The sequence below is a fragment of the Manacus vitellinus genome, unplaced genomic scaffold, assembly GCF_001715985.3.
Source record: "Manacus vitellinus isolate BGI_N305 unplaced genomic scaffold, ASM171598v3 scaffold_98_pilon, whole genome shotgun sequence".
Classification (NCBI taxonomy): domain Eukaryota; kingdom Metazoa; phylum Chordata; class Aves; order Passeriformes; family Pipridae; genus Manacus; species Manacus vitellinus.
The window spans coordinates 309,475-330,055 of NW_021940910.1; the positions used below are offsets into that span (position 1 = coordinate 309,475).

General features: G+C 50.9%; 3 protein-coding genes across 4 annotated transcripts; 2 read left to right on the forward strand and 1 right to left on the reverse strand.

Moving 5' to 3' along the window:
* Nucleotides 1-1,282: 1,282 nt before the first annotated feature.
* On the reverse strand, nucleotides 1,283-11,093 carry CD8B (CD8b molecule). Of its 2 annotated transcripts, XM_008930973.2 has the most exons (6): nucleotides 10,888-11,093; nucleotides 7,026-7,303; nucleotides 4,176-4,526; nucleotides 2,254-2,349; nucleotides 1,543-1,632; nucleotides 1,283-1,426 (listed from the first exon to the last, which is right to left on the reverse strand). In XM_008930973.2, the coding sequence occupies exons 1-6, from the start codon at nucleotides 10,953-10,955 to the stop codon at nucleotides 1,386-1,388; spliced, it is 924 nt and encodes a 307-aa protein (XP_008929221.2). In that variant the 5' UTR covers nucleotides 10,956-11,093; the 3' UTR covers nucleotides 1,283-1,385. The 2 variants fall into 2 exon arrangements, with proteins under 2 accessions (XP_008929221.2, XP_017942066.1); XM_018086577.1 differs by lacking the exons at nucleotides 1,283-1,426; nucleotides 1,543-1,632; nucleotides 2,254-2,349 and adding an exon at nucleotides 3,719-3,833.
* LOC108642074 lies at nucleotides 10,868-20,042 on the forward strand. The gene is made up of 2 exons (XM_018086575.2): nucleotides 10,868-10,969; nucleotides 16,688-20,042. Exon 2 carries the CDS (start codon nucleotides 16,698-16,700, stop codon nucleotides 19,317-19,319), a length of 2,622 nt encoding a protein of 873 aa, XP_017942064.2. The 5' UTR covers nucleotides 10,868-10,969; nucleotides 16,688-16,697; the 3' UTR covers nucleotides 19,320-20,042.
* On the forward strand, nucleotides 11,204-12,987 carry LOC108642075. The gene has a single exon (XM_018086576.2). The coding sequence runs from the start codon at nucleotides 11,282-11,284 to the stop codon at nucleotides 12,977-12,979; it is 1,698 nt and encodes a 565-aa protein (XP_017942065.1). The 5' UTR covers nucleotides 11,204-11,281; the 3' UTR covers nucleotides 12,980-12,987.
* Nucleotides 20,043-20,581: the final 539 nt, after the last annotated feature.

The window sequence follows — 20,581 nt, forward strand, 5'->3', positions numbered from 1 at the left end:
CACCCACAAGCTTGTCCCAAGACTGTGTCAGCCCCAGCCCTGGGCACTCTAGAGTCACACCAGCCCTTGGCTTGTGGGCAGCTGTAAGGACACATGAAACATGCAGGACAGGAGATTCTTGATGCTTCTCCAGCATTAAAATTAGCTGCTGGCCTTCCCACCCACACTGGGGACAGGAGGTGTCTGGACCACCATCCCCTTGCCCTCACTGTAGCTGACATAGCCTTGTGCTGGTGCCTGTGTTTGAGCAGATGTGGGGCTGGGGGTGCAGCTGAGAGCAAGTGCCCACTGCCTGTGCTCAGAAAGATGCCAAATTTACAGCCCCACATCTGCCTTGGAGCCCTAGGCAGCAGCTGAGCCTTGCTAACATCCCTGTGGTGACCTCCCCTGATTCTGGCACCACTCAGGGCTCAGCACATGTGGGCATTGCTTGGGCTCAGCACACATGGGTGCTGTTCAGGACTCAGCACACATGGACTCAGGGCTCAGCAGGGCTGGGGGTCAGCACAGATGGATATTGCTCAGGGCTCAGCACACACAGACATCACTCGGGGCAGTTCCTGATGGCTGTGCAGTGCTGCTGGGCTCAGGGTCAGTGCCTGGGCTCAGGGTCAGTGCCTGGGCTCAGGGCCAGCCCCTGGCTGCCTCTGTTTGCTCTCACAGGTGGTGTCGACCTTCAGGCTGTGCCAGGTGTTTGGCCTTGTGTGCATGGCTTTGTCTGGCTCTCCTCTCCCACTCTTGGCTGTTTGCAGTCTCCCATGGGAGAAAACACCCTCCCAGATCTGCTACCCCCTGGAGCTGCTTTAACTCGTTCTTGGGCAGAGGCCATGGTTCCTTGCTTGCTGCACAACTGTGTCTCTCACCAAGCAGGGCCACCAGACACCAGAGCAAAATGGCAGAGTGATATATTCACTTTTGCTATTGAACATTCCTGCACAGGGTCTTTACAATCTATGCAGGGTCCTGCCCCCGCCCCATCCCTGCCGGTTGCTCTCAAAGAGTTCGTTACCAAAGTCTTATCAATCAGCATTAGCGGGAGCAACCCAAAAGCTCGCAGTACCTTCCCAGCCCATCTGAATCCCTTTGGTATAGCAGCCCCCTTCCCCCTGTGCAGACCCAGTTATGCCATTTGCCCTGCTCAGTCCCCTGTGAAAAGTGCTCAGGATGCTGAAGAATCCAGACAGGTCCTTTCACCAGACGTTGTGCCGATGAAAACGTTAAAGTCATGGTCTGTTGCAGGAAAGAAGTGTCTCTTTTGTGGTACAAGCCCATGTCTGTCCCCTGTAATGTTCTTTCTGGGTCATGTCCAGGCAGTGCTCAGCATCGTGCAGGGGAGGGTCTGTAGCTTCTCCCTGCCCATCCAAGGCAGGGGGAGCCGGTGGGATTTACTGCCGGTGGATGCGAAGCCACAGCCTTCGTCGCAGACCTGGGGAGAGCCAGTGCCCATCAGTCCCAGCACCCCTCCCAGTTCCCCATCCCATTCCTGGGCTGTCCCAGGGCCTGACACCCCTCATCTTCCCCCAGGGCTGGCAGGATGCTTACGGTGGAGACGGTGGGCGATGGAGATCAGGGTCAGGAGGAGGAGCAGGGCACCAGCGGCCAGAGGGATCCAGATCAGGGGGCTGCAGGGACCTGGAGAGCAGGAGGGGACTCAGAACCTGGCACCATCCTGCCCTGCCAGCTTTGGGGGATGGAGTGTGGGGTGGGAAAGGGAGAAAAGCAAGGCAGGCCCTCAGAGGAGGGGTAGAGATGTGAGCACATGAGATATTCTTTGAAAGATGCATCACAGAATCACAGGATGGGTAAGGTTGGAAGACACCACAGTGGGTCATTGGCCCAACCTCCCCGCTCAAGCAGGGTCATCCTAGAGCACATGGCCCAGGACTGTGTCCAGAGGGCTTTTGAATATTTCCAGTGAGGGAGATTCCACAACCCCTCTGGGCACTCTGTTCCAGTGGTCAAACACCCTCACAGTAAAGAAGGCATTGCAGGGAACTAACCTCTGAGCTCATGATAACCTAAACTGAAATACATCCTGGCCCCTAAACCTGTGTATACCCCAGGAAACCCCTCCTAAAGGCAGAGGTCAGCTCCATCCAAAGCAGTGGGTACAGGTGCACCCTGACACCCACCCCTGCAGACTGACATTGTGGTTGCCCCCACCCCAGGACAAACTCCTGCTGGACCCTGGGGACCCCCAGGAGCTCAGCAAACCCCTCTTGCAAGGCAGTCTGAGCCAATCCCGTGCCATACCTTTCTTGCTGGCAGCTTTGCATGTGGTTATGCACCGTACGGGCTTTTTGGAGACTGGTGCCTGAGTGGTCTTTGAAGGCAGAGGCAAAACATCAACTGGGGGATAAGGAGAAGAAAAGGATGGTCGGTGTGGCACTGAGTGCAGCAGAGATCCCAAACAGGAGGCAAGAAGGGCTGGAAATTTTGGCCCTTAAAGCTAGTCCCCTCCAGCGACCCCCACAAAGGGCTGTGTCACCCAGAGGGGATGGGACCTGAGCCTCTTGGTGTCCACAGAAGTTACAAAGAGCTTGTAAAGGTGTTAAAAAACCAACAAACTAGGAAAAGAAGGGCAGAAGGCTAAGGCAGAGAAAAAAAAACCAACTTCTTTGAGCTGCATCTTACCAGCATTGCACAAAATCATGGGTAGCGGGAGATTTCAGTAGTACTGGGAGGTTTTAAGGGATCTGGGTCTTTTCCTTATTCAGATTGCTCTAATCTTGTTCATTGTTCAAAGTGGGAATTTTTTTCCTGATAAAATGAGGGCAGGACTTATTACGGTGTATCTGAATTACAATGGAGCACATTCATCTCTCAGTAAAGTTGGTCAGGAAAATATCCCAGTAATGTATTTAAATAGCTTTATGCCTGACTGCTCAAACCACAATTATTCAAAATTCAAAACTATTTTTTTGTGCTTCTATCAAGGATGGAAATTCCTACGGAAACTACCGTTCTTTTACATGGAAAGATGAGACATCAGGGGCCCGGGATTTATCTGCACAACTGCTCCTTTACACTATAATAGGCTTAAAGAAAAGGAACTTAAAGACAATTTGTTTTATTATGAGTACTAAAAGGAAAAGAGGAAAACATCCAGCAAAGCCTGAATCCTCCCAGAACACCTGCTGTTGTCCAGTTTTTAATTGGAGTGTCCTTGATCAAGCTGAATTTCAAGCCTGTTTTTCATGCTTTGCACAGAGATATATGCCCAGTTGATAAAAAACAGTTCTCCTTTATCTTAAACCAGCTTTTCTCAAAGCCGGTAAGAATCCAAAAGGGATTTCTTGGGCATCTCAAGGTGCAGGGGATATTTGCAAAAAACAACCCAGAAAAATTGGGACACTGGGGCTGCTTTAGGGTCAGAAGTATAGCTGCATTTTGGTTAAATAAGTTATTTATATCTTGGTTAAACAAGTTATTTGTCTCCCTAAAAGTCTGCAAAAAAGGGACTAAATCCTACTTCAAACACATTAGTTTTTCTACATCAACTCCTGCTCTCTGGTCAAGGGGAAAACGGTCTGAAAAGTGCTTCTGTATGACCCAGATGTCTGTAAAGCATTTCTTCCCCAGTTGCCACCTGCAGACAGCTCTGATTTCTGGTTGGAGCCCCCCAGAGATAGTGGGTCGGGAGCTTTGAGGAAGAAATCCCATTTCAGTTGTTTACGTGAAGGATGGGCTTGAAAGTTGCTGTCAGACCCACCCCAGAGATGTGAGGAGTGATGTCCTCTGGCCTCAGTGTTGTCACTGGAAGGGAGGGTAAGGAAGAACCCATGGCATGGAAGGACCTGGGAGCTGAGCAGGGCACACATCCAGCCTCTCATCTGAAATGCAGCAGGGGATGAGAAATACACATGGCATGGCAATATCAGGGGCTGAGGGTCTTCTCATGGAAATCCTAAACCACTAGGACCGATGTAGTGCTCAGGGCATGGCCACAGCAGAGCAACTGCTGATGGCAAAGGGACTATCACATGCAGCTGGCCAAAAAGTTTCTGTATTTTCTGCTCTATCCATTCTCATAGATCTCTTCAGAGAAACCCCAGAGCCCCAACCTTGCACGTCAAAATTGAGAAGAGTCTTCCAACCCTCATCCCCCCCTTACCCAGGGGACCTCATCACAGGCTGCTTGTGGCATACTTTGGAACCCTGGGGGTGATGCTTACCCACACTGAGCTGTGTCCCACTGCCCAGGAAGAGCTGGGAGGACTGGGAGACGGAGCAGTAATAGATGCCATTGTCCAAGGCATGGAGGTGGCTGATGTGCAGGCTGTAGGAGTTGTGGACACTCGCCCTATGGACACTAAACTTGTTCTGGCTGATGTTTGCACCATATGTGGTTTTGCCCAATAAGTTGGAAAATACCAGGAACTCAAAGATTTGCCTCTCCTGGCTCCAGCGGTACCAGTACAGCCCGGTGTGCTCCTTCTTCAGCTCACAGAGGATTTCTGTTTTATTGTTAGTTTGGGCTAAAATATGCTCTGGAGTTTGGGATAAGAGTAGGTTTCTACAGAAGCCTAAGAAAAAAAGAGACAGATATACACAATTATTATTTTCTTTTCACAGAATCGCAGAATGTTCTGAGTTGGAAGGGATCCACAAGGATCATCTAATCCAGCTCTTAACTGAAAGGCACATATAGGAATCAAACACACAGCCTGGCTGTTATTAGCACCATGCTCTAATCTCAGGCCTAATCTCAGGGTTTAGTTATTTTTCTTCCATGCTAAGTACAGATTTTCTTTATGGGCTTAATAAAATCAAGTAGTCACAGATCGGGGGATCACACAAGGGAGAAACAGGAGCAGCTTTACCAGGATGCTCCCATATTTCCTCAGAGGCCTTTTGGGGTTCAGCAGCTTTTTTTGGGTCAAGCCTAGTTACAGAGTTTGCCCTGCAAACAATCATCTAAGGAGGAGGGTCAGTGGCAGGGAAAGGGATGGAGGGATGGTTTTGAGAGTGTCCTCGAGGCTGTATGTGCCAGGAAGGGCATCCCCAGCTGCTCCTGTGGATGCCCCTCTTCTGTCCCCCTTCTTTTTAATAAAGAATAAAATTTTTTTTTTGAACCTCTTAACTTATTTCCCAGGTTTTTCTTCTAACAGATGCAATGCCGATAAACATCTCAGGTGCAGAAGAAAGACCAAAAAAATGTGCAAAACATCTCAAAATGTGCCAATTTTACATTAGGTTTCAGACAATGTTATTTTTACAGGAATTTTGAGACGTTGGGAAAGGAGAGGGAGTGAGGGGTAGCCGTGGGGTTCAAAGCTTTGGTTTGGTATCACATCTCCCTGTTTGGGCTTTGCAGCTTCTGTTGGAAATTATCTAAGTTGTGTTTGGCCCAGGCAGATGTGAGCGGTGTCTGTGTGTGAGTGAGGATGTGTCCTTGTGAGAAGGATAACAGGTAACGTGTGATCCTTTCTGTTCAGCAAACAGTCCTTCAAAACTCTAGATACTCTGAGACCAAGTGAAAAACAGCTCTCTGAAGATAAGGACGGTCTTGCTTCCCCCGTCTGTTTCCCAGGCATGTTTTAAAGCTGTGCAAAAACCTCAAAAATACATGTTTCTTGCCTTTTTTTTTTTTTTACCTTAAAATGTCCCTTTTCCTTCAAAATCCCCAATCTGCTTACAGTAGCTGTTGCATCCTCATGCAGTCCTGCAAACCCAGTGGTGTAGGAATGGGTTGGCATGATGCATAAACGCCAGAAGCCATCACTGTGGCACAAGGCCCTGATGTCCCCCATATTCCCAATGGGACAGGCAGAGGAGAGTGCTCTGGTGACTGACACAAGTCCAGAGCCGTCCTCTGTCCCCACACTGATGACCCCATCACTGCAGAGCCCTGATATGGCAATGCTGAAATTCAGGCGTTGCACGGCAGCTGCAGCACTTCACCACATTCTCTGGCTCTGTGACAATATCAATGTCTCCTTATCATTAAAATACAAAATTTTCAGATTTTAGAGTGCAGTTCTCACAAACTTTGCTCTGGCAAACCCATGTGGTTTTTAAGGGGGTGAAATGTGTGTGGCCATGGGGCATAGGGGCTTCAGGCTCTCCTTGGCTGCCCTGAGGTCTGGCTGGCAACTTAACTCTTTCTGGCTGGGAAACTTAACTCTTCATGAAAAGCTTCTCCTTGAGCTGTTGGAGAGGCTGTTAGATGAGTCATAAAGGATGAGAAGGGATACTGGAAAATCTCAGCTCAGTGGACAAGTGGTCAAGCTCCAGTGGGGTGAGCCGGGATGAAGCCAGAGCAGAAAAGCCCATCCTCAGTCATACCTTCACCCTCCAAAACCTCCCTGTTCCCTTTCCTGGTGGGGGACCACAGGGAATCATGGTGATTGCACATGGTTGGCCAGACCAGCTTGCAGCACCCTAAAAATGGTCTCTATTCCCTTTATGTGTGCAGAGCAAACTCTCATTTATTGAGGCTTTCTCAGCGAGCTCCTCACTGTACATATCTATAGGATATTACTGCCTGTAAGGTATGGTTTTGTAACGCACCAATTCCAGCTGTGGCCCTTGGGAAATACTCAGTCTTTGGATGATTTAGAAGCAAATTTTATGGGATGTTTATTGCCTTCGTGCTACACAGGCAGCATAGGTAGATGCTACTTTAACTTCTCCATCAGCAACTTCCTACAGTCCATCTGCACTGAGGGTGCAGTAAAAATAAACTCTGTGGCGTCCATACCATTATGTATTGAGCTCTGAATAGAATATAGAATAGAATAGAACAGACTATTTCAGCTGGAAGGGACCTACAGTTACCATCTGTAACTGTACAGCCTGACCAATTCAGGGCTGACCAAAAGCCAAAGCATGTTATTAATGACATGATCCAAAATTATGCGGCGATAGGTAATAATATCCTATAGATCTATACTATGCCTGTATGTTTAAACTTCCATCATCCAGATGCTGTACAACACATCCCACATGCTGGAGTAGGGTGGAAGAGAGGCCCCACCACGATTTTAGGTGCCCTCAACTCTTAAGAGACGTGTCCTTCTTACCTGGGATCTGGAGGCAGATGCAGAGATGGAGCCACGGCCGGGCCATGGTGGTGGAGTCAGTGACGGAGGGGTTTGTGCCAGGTCCCCTTCTCCACCCACGGTCACCTCCTGCTGGAAGGGATGGCTTCACCTCAGGAAGTTCTTCCCCGTCCCGGCACAGATGTCTCACCAACGGCTGCCAAAGAGCATCTGCCAAGGCAGCACCTGGAGCCTCAGCACAGCAGCTTCTTCCACGCTGAGCCCCACGTCCAGCACTGCACAGGTTACCCTCAAATCCCCTCTAGGAATATTAAAAAAAAAAAAAAAAGAAAACCCATTGATTTTTAATTATGATTTCTTCATATTTCACCACCCAGTTATTCTTCCTTCGTTTAATCTACTTCCATGCGATTAAAAAGTGACTAATGTAGGAACTTGGCATTAAAGATAAAAGCAGGGAAGGATGAATTTTGGCTGTTTTTTTCTCTCTGCTGAAATCAAAAAGCATTCAAAATAAGGAAAAGATGCAGGTTGATCCGCAGGGTTGTTTTCTTCAGCAAAGTTTTTAGCATGAGGTGTTTTTCTCTGGAAAATGCTGAACACCAGACCAATCCGCCATAAAGCAGAGACGCGAGGCATCACAGAAAACTTTGAAGTCAAGAGCAAGAAACCTCAAACAAATTTGTGGCTGAAAAACCACAAAAATAAGGAAACTTTGCTGGGGCTCCCCACCCCGTGGCATGTGCTGCTTTGGTAGCTGTGACAGCGCTCTGAAATATGCAGAATTTCATCATTTTATCATTCAAATGATAAAATATCAGAGTGGCTTTGAAATGTCCTTGTGAGGAAGATGTTTGAAGCGTTTGGGGTTTAGGATTCAAAGAGGGAAACTAAAGGGGTGAGCTGGTGTCAGTAGCCTTCAATATTTCCATGATCAGGAAAAAAAATGTAAATTATTTATTATTTTTATTTATTTACTGCCTTCTTTGCTGCCAAGTGAGGTTCAGTTTTATGTCCCTCTTGTGCAGATCCTTGTGGTCCTTACAACACCCCAGCATCTCCTCAGCAGGGGGAGTCTCACATGGGGGCACTGAGAAATTTCCCCTAGGGTTGAGCTGGCAGAAGAATACAAGAAATTATATTGTGTCTTGTACACTGTTAGTTGTTGGTCCATTTTGTACTACATTCTTCCATGCTGATGTAACACATCCTCTCCCCTTTTCTGTTTAAATTAATTTCCTGCTCGAAGGTGGTTGCTAACTGCAAAAGCCTTGCCACAAAGTGCTCAGCTGCTAAAATTTAGGGTGGGCTGAATTGTTCCTTAACTCTTTCCTGTCAGGAGAAAGTAATTTTAGCATTTTCAAACCTATTTCAGCGCTTTTAAGCTCTTGTTTTCAGAGCTGAGCCCCTGATATGGGATGCAGCAACACTTGCCTCTCCCTTCCTCACCTCCTGCTCATCTGTCCCCTTTTGTTTCACATCACTCCCAAATTGGGGCCTCCCCAGAATGGGGTGATACACCTCTTTTTTTGTAGAGGGTGGAAGACAGGGAGTACTTAATATAAGAAATGCCATTGCAAGTGAATTTTGCCTTCATCTCTGTGGTGAAGTCAGTGAAATGAGCCCAATATCCCTGGCTGTTGCAATGGCTGTGTCCCTCTTTTCTCACTTTCACCTGGAGCATCTTCAGGCTTCCTGGCCAGGACAAGAGTTTGTCCAAGAGGTGGCTTTTGTCACCACTACAACCTTGAAAATGGGGATATTACACTGGGGTGATTCCCCAAGACATTATAGCAGCTTCCTTGCAGTACTTTTACCTATGGAAAGATGGTAAAAGATGCTTCCCTGCAGCAATTTTACCTATGGAAAGAAAAAGGAATATGTGCAATGTAAAAGCATAGAGTGTGTACTGGAACAGGGATTAAGTTTAATTTTTTTTGAAGCTGTTGTTTATGTGCAGTGAAGATGTTCACTGACTGTTCTCAGGACTGGGTATCACTCTTACAAGAAAACATTTTGAAGGGGGGATGCTTTTGTCTGGCAGCACATCGCCAACAAAAACCAAAGCACTGTGGGAACGTGCAGGAGACACCTGCTGTTTACAACATCCCCACATTGTTTGGGGCTGCTGTCCTGGGAAGAAAGTAGGGGAGGAAAGAAGGGTGTAGGTTGATCTGATCTGTACACACAAGCACGATTTGTTGGTGACCTTGCTGGGGGTACAGTGGCTCCTAATCACGAGTGTTTGGCTAACGGCTGGGCCAAGGTGGGGGGGATCGCTGAATTTTGGTGCTTTTGCACAATTTCTAGGGAATTCTATCCTTTTTTTGACATTAAAGACAACCATCCCTGTCCCCAGCCCAGCCAATTCCTTGTGGGCCCATCCCAGTGGGAAAGAGCCCCTCTTCTTTTCCCCAGCCTGCATCCTGCCCACCTCACCAGGCTGGCACTCACTCCTGGTGCTTTCACCAGCTTTGTTACATTTTTTACTCTCTCTTTACTCCCTGAGATGAGTTTCCTGCAGCAAAGTGTTTGTTTTGCGGGGTTGGAGCAAAGCATTGGGGTAGAAAAACAGGGTTTACAATCAAGAAGCAGGACCTGGCTGGGGTTTCATCTCTGTTAAACTCCCTTGTTACAGCAGAGGTAACTGCAGCTGGGCTGTAAATTTAAGGCCAGAGAAAACAGCTGCAAGAAAAATAGGGGGAAAATGCATTCTCTATGTGCTTCTGGGGCTGCAAGGGCTGACTTTTGGGGTCAGGGAAGGTTGCTCAGCCCCAAATCTGGTCCAACATGGTCCAGCTGGGCAGTATCTAGAAATAAGGGCCTGCTGGGGATAATGAAGTGCAGGACAGAAACTCCCTAGGATTCGAGCAGCCACATGTAAACATTTTTTTCCATTTTTAATTTTTTGAAATGGTTTTATTCCAGGGAAGGGTGTAGCTCCTGGAGTATTTCATTAGAGGTAAAAGCAGTGATGAAAATGATAGCATTTTCACTGAGTCAGATCACAGAATTACAGAATCACAGAATATGTCGAGTTGGAAGGGACCTACAAGGATCACCAAGTCCAACTCCTGACCCTCCACAGGACCCTCCCTAATCTTTTCCTTAGTGTAACAGCAGGAAAAAAAAGAATTCAAAACAAAACAAGTGGGTCAAATTTTGTAAACTGCTCCAAGCTAAGATGTGGTTTGTAGGATGAGGCTGGGGGGCCTTTGCAGGTGCACATTTACAGCTGTAATTCAGCTGATGCAATATCACAGCTGAAGCTCCTGACATGTCATGGGGTTGCCCTTAAGGTACATTTCAGTGTACGATGAACTGGGATGTAGCATGGAAAAATGCTGCTTTTAAAGACCAGATGCCAAAATGGATCTAAATGATGAACTGTGTAAATTTTCCTGCCATTTCACCCCCCCCGGCAAACAGATCTGTGCTTGGGGGTGGTTTGGAGGGAACTGTGTGTGTTAGAGGTGTCAGATGTGAGCCCCATGTGTGATCTCCCCCCCAAATCCCAGATGCTAATGGGGTGTGCAGCAAATGAGGGGGCCATGGGGGGATTTGGGAGAATGGACGCTGAGAGTACAGGCTCCAGCTCTCCCTCTTCAGGACACTTGGTGCAAGCAGAAGTTAGCATGGGCGAGTGGTGACTAATCCTGGACCCCCCCAAATAGATAAGGGGCAGAGCAGGTGCTGCTGTTTGATTTCAGTTTCCTAATCAGTGTTGAAGAGGATAAGGAAAGACAAGGGAAGTGTCCTTGGGAAGGCAGCACGTGGAGGAGGAAAAGCCACCGAGGAACTAAACATAGGTGTTATCGTCCCAAAACAACGACCTGCCATGGCTATAAAAATCACCGGGCTGAGACGTCGTGACCACCTTTACCTTAAAGGTGCCAAATCTGCTGGAACTCTGCAGCGACCCTCTTCAGCTTCCCGGGACTGCCAGGACATTCAGCCAAGGATTGGTGAGATCTTATTACTGGGGTCTTACTCTGTCTCTGCTTTGCTTCTCCCGCTCCCGCATCCCTTCCCCGTCCCCTTCCCGGGAGCTGCTGGGTCGCGGCAGCTGCCGGCTCGGCCGCAGCCACCCTTTCCCACCTTTCCCACCTTCCCCACCTTCCCTTTCCCTCGCTCCCGTGTTCGGCGTCTCCCCGGGGGGCTTTTCGGAGGGGCGGGTCGCGGGGTCGCAGCCTTGCTCCGAGGGTGGGCCGGCGGCGCCGGTGTTATGGTAGCTTTGCCCTGAGACAGAGCCGTCTCAGATCTCGTGCCCTTCAACCATGATGACCGACATCGTTAGCACCTGGAAGCTGGAGCAGTTTGTGCTCCAGAAGTGTCTCCCCGCAATTTGGTCCCCGGGGTCCTTCCAGGGCCCAGAGGCATACCAGCAGCTCTGCCAGCAGTGGGAGAGCTGGTCGGAGGAGAACAAAAAGCCCAAACCCACAAACAAGTGCAAGAAGCGAGCGGCTTTGCAGGGTTTGTTGATGGTGGGCAGGGAGTTGTCTAGATTGCTGAAGGAGGCTCTTGAGAATGTGCAGACCTTGGAGCAGGACAAGGCCGAACTCAAAATTCAGGTGGACAACCTGCGGGCTGAGGTGCAGGGTTTGTGTGGGGATTCTCTGCGGAGTGCTGTAGAGATCACCCGGCTGGAAAACAAGCTGGGGTATGAGAAGCTGAAAACGGAGGAGCTGAAGAAGGAGGTTGGCAGGTGGATTGGGGAGACCCACGACGCGCAGAGCGCGGTGCGGGCGGTCCTGCAGGACGTCCATCGGGACCGGGGCACTGGCCCTGATCACAAGGTATGCCATGCCAAGATCCAGGAGCTGGAAGCAGAGCTGGGGGTGTCGAGGGGCATTGTGGCTGCCATCAAGGGCAAGAGGAGCCAGGCCGGGAATGGGGAGGGGGAGGACTCCCTGGACACGCACCCACCCCACTATGATTATGAGGATGATGTGTGGGGTGCCAACAGCCCCACCAGGCCATCCCCTTATGCTCCTCTGCGGGAGGAGGTGTGCCAGCTGCAAGCAGGGGAGGCAGAGGCTTCCAAAGACAAAAAGACCCCCCACGATGAGCCAGTCAGTCACATCCCACTCCAGCCAATAGACACCAATAGGGCTGTGCTCTGGTTTACCCCTGAGCAGCTCAAGACAGTGGGGAAGATGCTGGGGCCACTGTCAAAGGAGACAGCCATCAACTGGCTGTCCAGGGTCCAGCGTCTGCCCAAGTGCCAGAATGGCAACTTCGTGAGTGACCTGATAGATGTTGTGAGAAAGTGCATGAAACCAGATGATTTCGCAGCACTGCCAGGGGATGTGCAGATGGGCAATGTCCAGGATATCAGGGACGTCCAGCTGGCCGTGCTGAAGGTGTTCTTCCCAGAGGTCAACCCCTTAGTACTCTTCCACCAGGAGAAGCAGAACCCCGAGGAGCGGCCAGATGCCTACGTTAACCGTAAGAAGATGCTCTACCAGATGGCTGGGCTGCCTGGATCAAAGGACTCCCCCCTCGATTTTGACAGGCCTGAATTCAAGGAGCCACTGGTGGTGGGGCTGACACCCCCACTGCGGGTGATCGCTGGTGGGGACGCAGCCAAAAAGCCGCTGTCAGAGCTGGAGCAGATCCTGACCCAGAATTTTGAGCTGCAAAAGCAGGCATTCCCAGGGTACATGGTGGGGGGGAAGAAAGGGAAAACCTCGGCCATGCCTTTCCAAAATGCAGGGATGAGAAAAATGCAAGGAGACAACCGAAAAGATCTTGATAGCAAAGGGGGCTTGGGGAAGGAGAACCAGCAAGGGATGAGGTTTCAGAAGTCCAACCCTTGGCGGGCCGAGCTGAGGAAGCGCTTGATAAAATATGAGAAACAGGAGGACATTGATGGCTTGCCGGATGCGGAGCTCTTCCAAAAACTGGCCCTGCATGAGGCCAAAAAGCACAGCAGCTCCCACCTGATTGACCCGGGGTCTAAGGCTCAGCAATAGGGCTGCCAGGCACCTGCGTCGCCCCTTTTTGTGGCACCGATTAAGACCGATTTGTGGGGGCGTCCGATAGTTGATACAACTATTGGAGGAGGGGTGCTTGGACAAGTGATGTTAATTGATACTGGTGCCTCTTATTCAATTCTGAATATGGCCCCCGGCAATGCCGGGATCTTCCAAACCTCTGAAATTATTGAACTGACAGGGCCGGACGGCCAAAAATCCCCAGTGCCCTTCACAGGGCCTGTACCCTTTGAAATTGGGACTGCCAAAGGGTCTGAAAAATTTGGGAAAATGGAAATAAAGGGAAAGGTGGGAATTTTAGCCATCTCTGCACTGACAAAGATGGGAGTGGTGGTGGACTTGGCAAACCAAGCACTGCTACACTGCCCACAAATTGATGTGCCTGTCATCCTGGCAAGCCATAGGGTGATGTCAGTGAAAGCCCCTGAGCTCCTGGTCCACCCTGAGTGGGAGCCCCGAGTGAAACGGGTCACGGAGCAGTTCCCCCAGGTCTGGGCACGGAGCAAGCTGGACTGTGGGCAGATTGATGCTGCCGTGGTAGTCAAAGGACCAGATCCTCCTCCTCAGCCTCAGCCCTGGTACCCAGCTGAGGCTGAGGACAGCTTGTGGGACACAGTCAAAACCTTGCTGGACCAGGGTGTGCTGGTGGAGCAGCAGAGCACCTGCAACGCCCCGGTGTGGCCCCTGAAGAAAGCCGATGGGAAAACGTGGAAGCTGACAGTTGACTTCAGTGCCCTGAACCGTGTCACCCCACTGCAGACCTCCACAGTGGTCAGGTACCCTGCCATCATGGCAGCCATCTCCCAGGGATCCAAGTGGTTCTCGGTGCTCAACCTGACCAGCCCATCGTTTGCCATCCCCCTGCACCCTGAGTCCTGGCACAAATTTGCCTTCACCCTTCAAGGACGGCAATTTGCTTTCACCAGAGTCCCTCTGGGTTTCCACAATGCCCCTGCCATCTGCCATGCACACGTGGCGAAGATGTGGGAGCAACTCAGCCACCAGGAGAGCGTGCTGTCCTGTGCTGGTGATGTCCTCATCCACACCCAGACCAAGGAGAAGAACCTGGAGGTGCTGGCAGAGGTGCTGAAGGCTGTCCAGAAGACAGGCTTCAAGATCAACCCCACAAAGGCCCAGCTGTGCTGGAAGGAGGTCTCCTTCATGGGGGTGACCCTTGGGGAGGAAGGGCGCTCACTGGAAAAGCAGAGGGTCGAGCTAATACAGAAGATGTTGGCACCATCGGATGCCACCACCCTCAGGTCCTTCCTGTCTCTCCTGAGGCTATGCCGTGAGTTCATCAAAGGCTACGCAGAAAAAGCAGCCCCCCTCTGCCACCTCCTGAAAAAGAACACCCCCTGGGAATGGGGGCCAGAGCAGGACCAGGCAGTAAAGACCTTAAAGGAGAGTGTGGCACAAGCCCCCATGCTGGCACATCCTCAGGGGGACAGCCCCTATGTTCTGCAGCTGGCCTGCACGGGCAGGGGGCTTCAGGCCTCCTTGGGCCAGCAACACAGTGCCAACATGCTCCCTGTTGCCCACGCCTCGCGCCTCCTGACTCCAGTCGAGCAACAGTTCACTGACTATGAGAGGGAGGTTTTAGCCCTGACCTGGGCCCTGCAGCACTGGGAATATGTGGTGGGGTCAGCCCCAGTGCTGCTGAGGACCTCCCTCACCCCTGTGACGTACCTCTTGTTGGGGAAGAGGGATGAGGGTCCCCTGCAGTACCCCAGGATGGCCATGGCCAACTGGGCATTGTCATTGACCAACAAGGAGATCTCTGGGGACCCCTCGCCCGGTGCCTACAGGGTGGTAATCAGTGGAGAGAGGGATGGGCAGGAGCCGGTGGGCCCCCTTACTGAGCCCAAGCCACGGCGGGCACCCCTGTTTGAGAGCAACCTCCGCCTGGAGGAGGCCAAGGAGAGAGGCTACGTTGTGTGGTTCGTAGATGGGTCCAACTACTACGAGGAAGGGGTGCCCTACACGGGCTATGCCGCTGTCAACTGGGGCACGGGGGAGGTGGTGAAGGGGAAGTGCCTGCCGCACTCCATCCAGGCTGCCGAGCTGGTGGCTGTGATGGCCGCCCTGGAGAACACGCCGGCAGACCAGCCACTGGCCATATTCTCAGACTCGGGCTGGGTGGTGCGTGTGGTGCTGGAGTGGCTGCCGCTCTGGAAGGAGAGGGACATGCAGTCTGCCGATGGCAAGCCTGTCACCTATGCCAAAAAGCTGCTGTACCTTGCGAGGCTGGCGGAGCAGAGGGCCTGCCCAGCCCAGATCATTAAGGTCAAGGCCCACAAGAAGGGAACAGAGGAAGCCAAGTGGAACAAGGAGGCAGATGCCAAAGCCAAGCAAGGTGCAAAGGAAGGGCTGATGTGGAAGGCCAGCAAGATTGCAGAGAACGGCCTTCTGTCCGTGGTGCCCAGTAGGCACTGGGAGAGTGTGGATCTAGTGGGCTTGCAAGCACAAGACCCCAGGCTCCGGGAGTTAGCACAGGGCAGGGAGTACAAAGGGTGCAAGGTGTGGAAGGACGTCTCAGGGCTGGTCCTGGCACGGAGGGAGGGGGCGGATTACCCAGTCTGGGTGGTGCCTGAACTTGTCCGGACAGAGCTGGTGGCCCTGGCTCATGAGCAGGGGCATTGGGGTACAGACAAGACCATGGTGAGGCTGCAGGGTGTTGGGTGGTGGCCTGAAATGAGAGAGGACGTGGAGAGGTATGTCAGCAACTGCCTGACATGTGCAGCCAACAATCCTGATGCCAAAACGGCCAAAGCCCTCTTGGGCCCCCAGAGGATTTCTGGGCCATGGAGCAAGTTGCAGATGGAGTTTATTGGCCCTCTGCCCCAAACAGCCCATGGCAACAAGTATTGCCTGGTGATCAGTGATAACTTCACCAACTGGGTGGAAGCATTTCCAGCTCGAAACAACACGGCCAGTGCAACTGCAAAGATCCTGGTAGAGCATATTTTCTCATGGTGGGGCATCCCAAAGGAGATCGACTCAGACCACGGCCAGCGCTTCATCGGAGAAGTCACAAAAGGGGTGTGCCAGGCCCTGGGAATCAAGCAAAAGCTTCACATCACAGGGCATTTCCAGAAACCCACCTCAGCAGAGGGGCCCAATCAACCACTGAAGACAGCACTGAGGAAGCTCGTGAACCAGCAAAGAAAAGACTGGGATCAGAAGCTCCCACTGATCCTGCTGGCGTTACGGGGGGCCATGGCATCTCAAGCACTTTCTTCCCAAAAATTGCCTCCTGCAAGAGACCCGAAGCTTCTGGAACACTGGTGGCAAGGAGGGGAGCCCCCGGCTGAACTGCAGCCCCGCGTACTGATGGACAGGTGGGTCCAGGACATGCTGAGGACAGTGTCAGCCACGTACCACCAGCTCGCCTCAGTGCAGGAGACCAAAATCCCCAAGATGGATAAGCAGCTGGGAGTGCTACTGCGCCCCACGGAGTGGAACACAGGGGACCTGGTAATGTATCGAGGGGTTAGAGAGAAGAACCAGGTGCTGGAACCCCAATGGATGGGGCCCGTTAGGGTTGTGAACAAGGCCAGCCCCTCCGTGTACCAGGTAGAAATCAGAAAGGGGACAAAAAGGCAGGGAAAATGGCTTCATTCTTCACAATTAAAAGCATGGAAGGGAAACTAACGGGGCTGGAGAGCCCTCCTTGCTTATGTTTTGCAGATAAAGGAAAATGGAAGGCGATTGTGATCGGCGGGAAGGGCGAACTTCGTGGCATCACCAGCCCTGTTTTTGCTGCGGGGAAAATGCTTTCAAATTTGTGATTGCGGGATTTACTTTGCTTTCTGGTATGTGCATAGCGCTGAGCACCCAGTGTGCCCAACCAACCCATCAGCACTTTGAACAAACAGTCATTCGTTCCCACTTGGAAAGGCACCATGACAGACAGGCCACAGCCCAGCACAGGGTTAGGAGGTACACAAAAGCTGAGACCAATTGGCCCTGGTCTCAAGCTTACATAAAATATACGGGAAGCATGGGGTTAAATTCTGACATGGGCTTAAATTTGTCAACGGTGGTTATGCATGGGACAGAGGTGTACTTGGAAAATGAGTGGAGCTGGGATAGCACAAACAGACTTCCACAGCTGCTGGGGAGGGTGGGACAGCAAATAAAGGTGGGGTGCAGGCTAATTAATGCATCCACTCACCAAGCAGTAACTCAAATCTCTGTAACTGAAATAAAAACTAACAAGAATCAGAAAAAAGACTGTGCTGTGGAAAAATTGGACTGCTGGCACAACTTTACTTTGGTCCAGCCAGTCTTTGTGGTCTGCCTCTGGGCAGATCACAGTGTGGGGCTGTCCTTTAAATTCGAGATCAGCACCACGACACCCTCCTTTGCTGCCATTAAGATCTCAAAGTGCCATTTTTTGGCCTGGCATGCAGCCCCATATGTTGAAATTGGCAACCAGGTAAAATTGGAAATTAAATACTCCCAAGAAAGTGTAACTGATCCGATGCAAATTGATGGCACCACCGTGACGGTAACTGCCCCGAATGGCCGCAAGTGGGTCATTCCAGTGAGGTGCCTCCATGAGAACAAAACAATTACTAGATCTGAATTAGGCATGGAGGCTTCATGGTATAATCAGGATTATGGACGCTGTCCACACCTGCTCATAACCCTCCAGGTATGGTGTCAAGGAAACCTGAACGTAGAAATGTCCCACGAGCTCAGAGGAAAGTGGTGGATAGGAGGCCCTGAAGGATTTAAAAAAGAGTTTTCCATCATTGCTGTCTTGCGCCCTTTTGTTTCCAAAATAGGTCCTTACGTAGTGAAGAAAAATCACATCCAAGAGCTGTTGACTGGCCCTGTCCGGTCACTGAAGAAGGTGGTGTTGTCTCTGTCCACTGTTAATATTTCCTCTGTCAGACCACACTGTGCCCCCTTCCTATCCACCCTCCACACGGGCTGGCTGGCGTGGCTGCACAGCCGCTCCCTGCAGGGCACCCGGGACAGGAGAGACCTGCTGGCCACAGTGCTGGGAGGAGGAGGTGCTGGGTTGGGAGTCCTCAACAGCATGAATGCTGAGGTCTTGGCAAACAAGCTGGAGGCTGTCACCTCGGGTATGCAGAGCCTCCTCAGGCCTCTGAATTCATCCCTGACCAGCCTTGGGATGGGGCAGTGGCTCGTGTCAGAGGTGTTGCCCACATGGGAACAAATAGATGAGAAAGACCATCAAGTGCTGTTGAGAGCACTGGGCATTGAACAAAGTAACATCTCCCTTGCTCTGAGCTGCATCCAGGCCCAGGTGTGGGTGCAGAGTGTCGTTGCAGGTATCCTGAGAGACGGCGACAACGGTGTCCTCCCCACCGAGATCCGAAAGATCGTGTGGGACGCGGCCACAGAGAAGGAGCGGCAGCTCCAAGCCTGGTGGAGGCTCGTCAACTTCACCCATGACCAGGCCCTCAACGCAGTCATTGCCCACGTCCTCACTGTGGCGGAGGCTCGCATCGAAAAGGTTTACCCCATCGTGGCCCTGGGGGTTAACACAAACGGGTCTGTGGTCTACCCCCTGGACCACCGCATGTGGGCGAGGGTGTCTGATGGGAAATGGCAGACGGTAGATCTGGAAGCCTGCATTTTGGAAAGGGGGCTGGGATTCATATGCGAAGATGATGCCCTTAAGGCGAGTGACGTGTGCTTTGACACCAAAGAAGGGGTGTGTCATTTTGAGATCAATCCCCAGAGCAGTAATAAAACCGCGCTAGTGTACGTAGGGAAAGGGTGCGTGTGCTTCAGAACGATGTGTAAATACGTGCAAATTAATGAGGCTTATAATCAGACCGTGTTTAACAACTCAAATATGTGTGCTTGCAATGTAGCTACTATTAGAGGCTGTGATTTTGTGTATAAACCACCTGTGTTTACTAGCCAGTTGCTAATCAGAAACTACACCTTGTATCGTAGTATAACCCCCACCCCCATCGGTATGGATTTGTCACTTGTAAAAGAAATGTTAGAGCATGAAAATTTACAGCAGCTGCTAGAAAATGCCAAGGCCAAAGCTAAAAAGATCCTAATAACTGTTCACCATGATGGCAATGTTATAAAACAGGTAATGGAGCGAATTAAGAGGGCAGGAGATCATCACTGGTGGGAAATTTTTTTTGGCTGGTCCCCCACGGCCACTGGCATTTTCAATGCGCTGCTGCACCCCATTGTAGTTATACTGCTAATGCAAATCAGTGTGTGCTTTGCCATGGTAGTCACTTGTTACTGGATGAGGCAGGTGAGGCTCTGCATTCGAAAACAGGTGAAAACAGTGGAGGCCAAGCGCATCCTAAAATAGTCAAGGGCAAGACTGGGTTGGCCTCTGTGTTTGCCACCAAGAAGAACTTCTAGCTCCGCTGTTGGCTGCAACCCAGTAGGCGTTGAGCGGTGGGGACACATGCCATGCCAGACCTTGATGTGAAGGATGGTCTCCTCTGTTATTAGAGGGCCATCCAGGAGAGGACAGGCCAAGCAGCCTGTAGTTGGCATCAGAATCACAGAATCGCTGAGGTTGGAAGGGACCTCTTGAGTCCAAAACCACCTGCTCAAGCAGGGTCACCTAGAGCAGATTGCCCAGGATTGGGTCCAGCTGGGCTTTGATTATCTCCACAGACAGAGCCTCCACAACCTCTCTGAGCAAACTTGTGTCACTGTTTGATCACCCTCACAGTAAAAGTGCAAGAGTTAGAATAAGTAGCTTGTTTTTGAACCTCTCATTCCCAAATGCTAGTGCAAAGAAGCTGCTCTTGTGTGATTTAAGACTCCTTAAGCAGAGGAGACGGGTAAAGAAAGCCAAGGACAGTGTTTTGGAAGGAAAGAGAAGAAAGCATAACACCTGATCTTGGGAAAGCACCCACTGAAGACAGCAGGGGTGTGACCAGCCTCAAAGACTTGGAAAGAAGGTAAAAAACGAGCAGAACCGGAGACCCCGTAGTCACCTTGGACTTACAGGAGCTGAATCCACATGGACCTTTGCAGCAACTACCTCCAGATTCCCAAGACGTCTGGCCAATGGATTGGTGAGATCTTGTTTTTGGAGCCTGGACATCACCGCTTTGCTTCGCTTAGTTGTGCATGTACTCAATAAATCTGCCTGTTAGAGAATGGACTGTCTGTCTGTCTGTCTGTTCGTTCAGTTGCCGCCCCCCAGCTTCTCACTGCCCAGGCTTGTAGCTTTGGCTACGCTGGTAGAGACAGACACCAGACACCAGAAAAGGTGTGGGTTATTTCTCCTTTATAGGCCCAAATCCCTCACTCACTTTTTGTCTGCAGAATATTCACTGAAACACAAAGATTGCTCCCTTGGGTTGAGGAGTGGAGCTCTGAGCCCAGTGCACAAACCCACTTCCCTCTCCCCATTGTGCCTCTCCCAACTTGTATCACTGCCCTGCCTCTTAATCCAGAGGGAGTCTTAAAATATACATATGGGGTCTCAAACTATTTTAAAACACTGGAAATTTCAAAAACTAGATTAACCACCTAATTTCCAGCCCATGTTTTTGATCTCATCTCAGAGGTTCTGGTCTCTCTGTGAATGGGGCAAAAGTCGGGAGGGGGGAT

What these genes read in the sequence shown, in the direction of transcription:
- CD8B (XM_008930973.2), bottom strand. Translation starts at nt 10,955, where the DNA reads ATGTCCTGGCAGTCCCGGGAAGCTGAAGAGGGTCGCTGCAGAGTTCCA. An exon ending in TGGGACACAGCTCAGTGTGG is followed by an intron (nt 2,350 to 4,175) that starts GTAAGCATCACC and finishes CTTATCCCCCAG; the next exon opens with TTGATGTTTTGCCTCTGCCT. An exon ending in CATCGCCCACCGTCTCCACC is followed by an intron (nt 1,427 to 1,542) that starts GTAAGCATCCTG and finishes GGCTCTCCCCAG; the next exon opens with GTCTGCGACGAAGGCTGTGG.
- LOC108642075 (XM_018086576.2), top strand. Translation starts at nt 11,282, where the DNA reads ATGATGACCGACATCGTTAGCACCTGGAAGCTGGAGCAGTTTGTGCTC.
- LOC108642074 (XM_018086575.2), top strand. Translation starts at nt 16,698, where the DNA reads ATGGAAGGCGATTGTGATCGGCGGGAAGGGCGAACTTCGTGGCATCAC.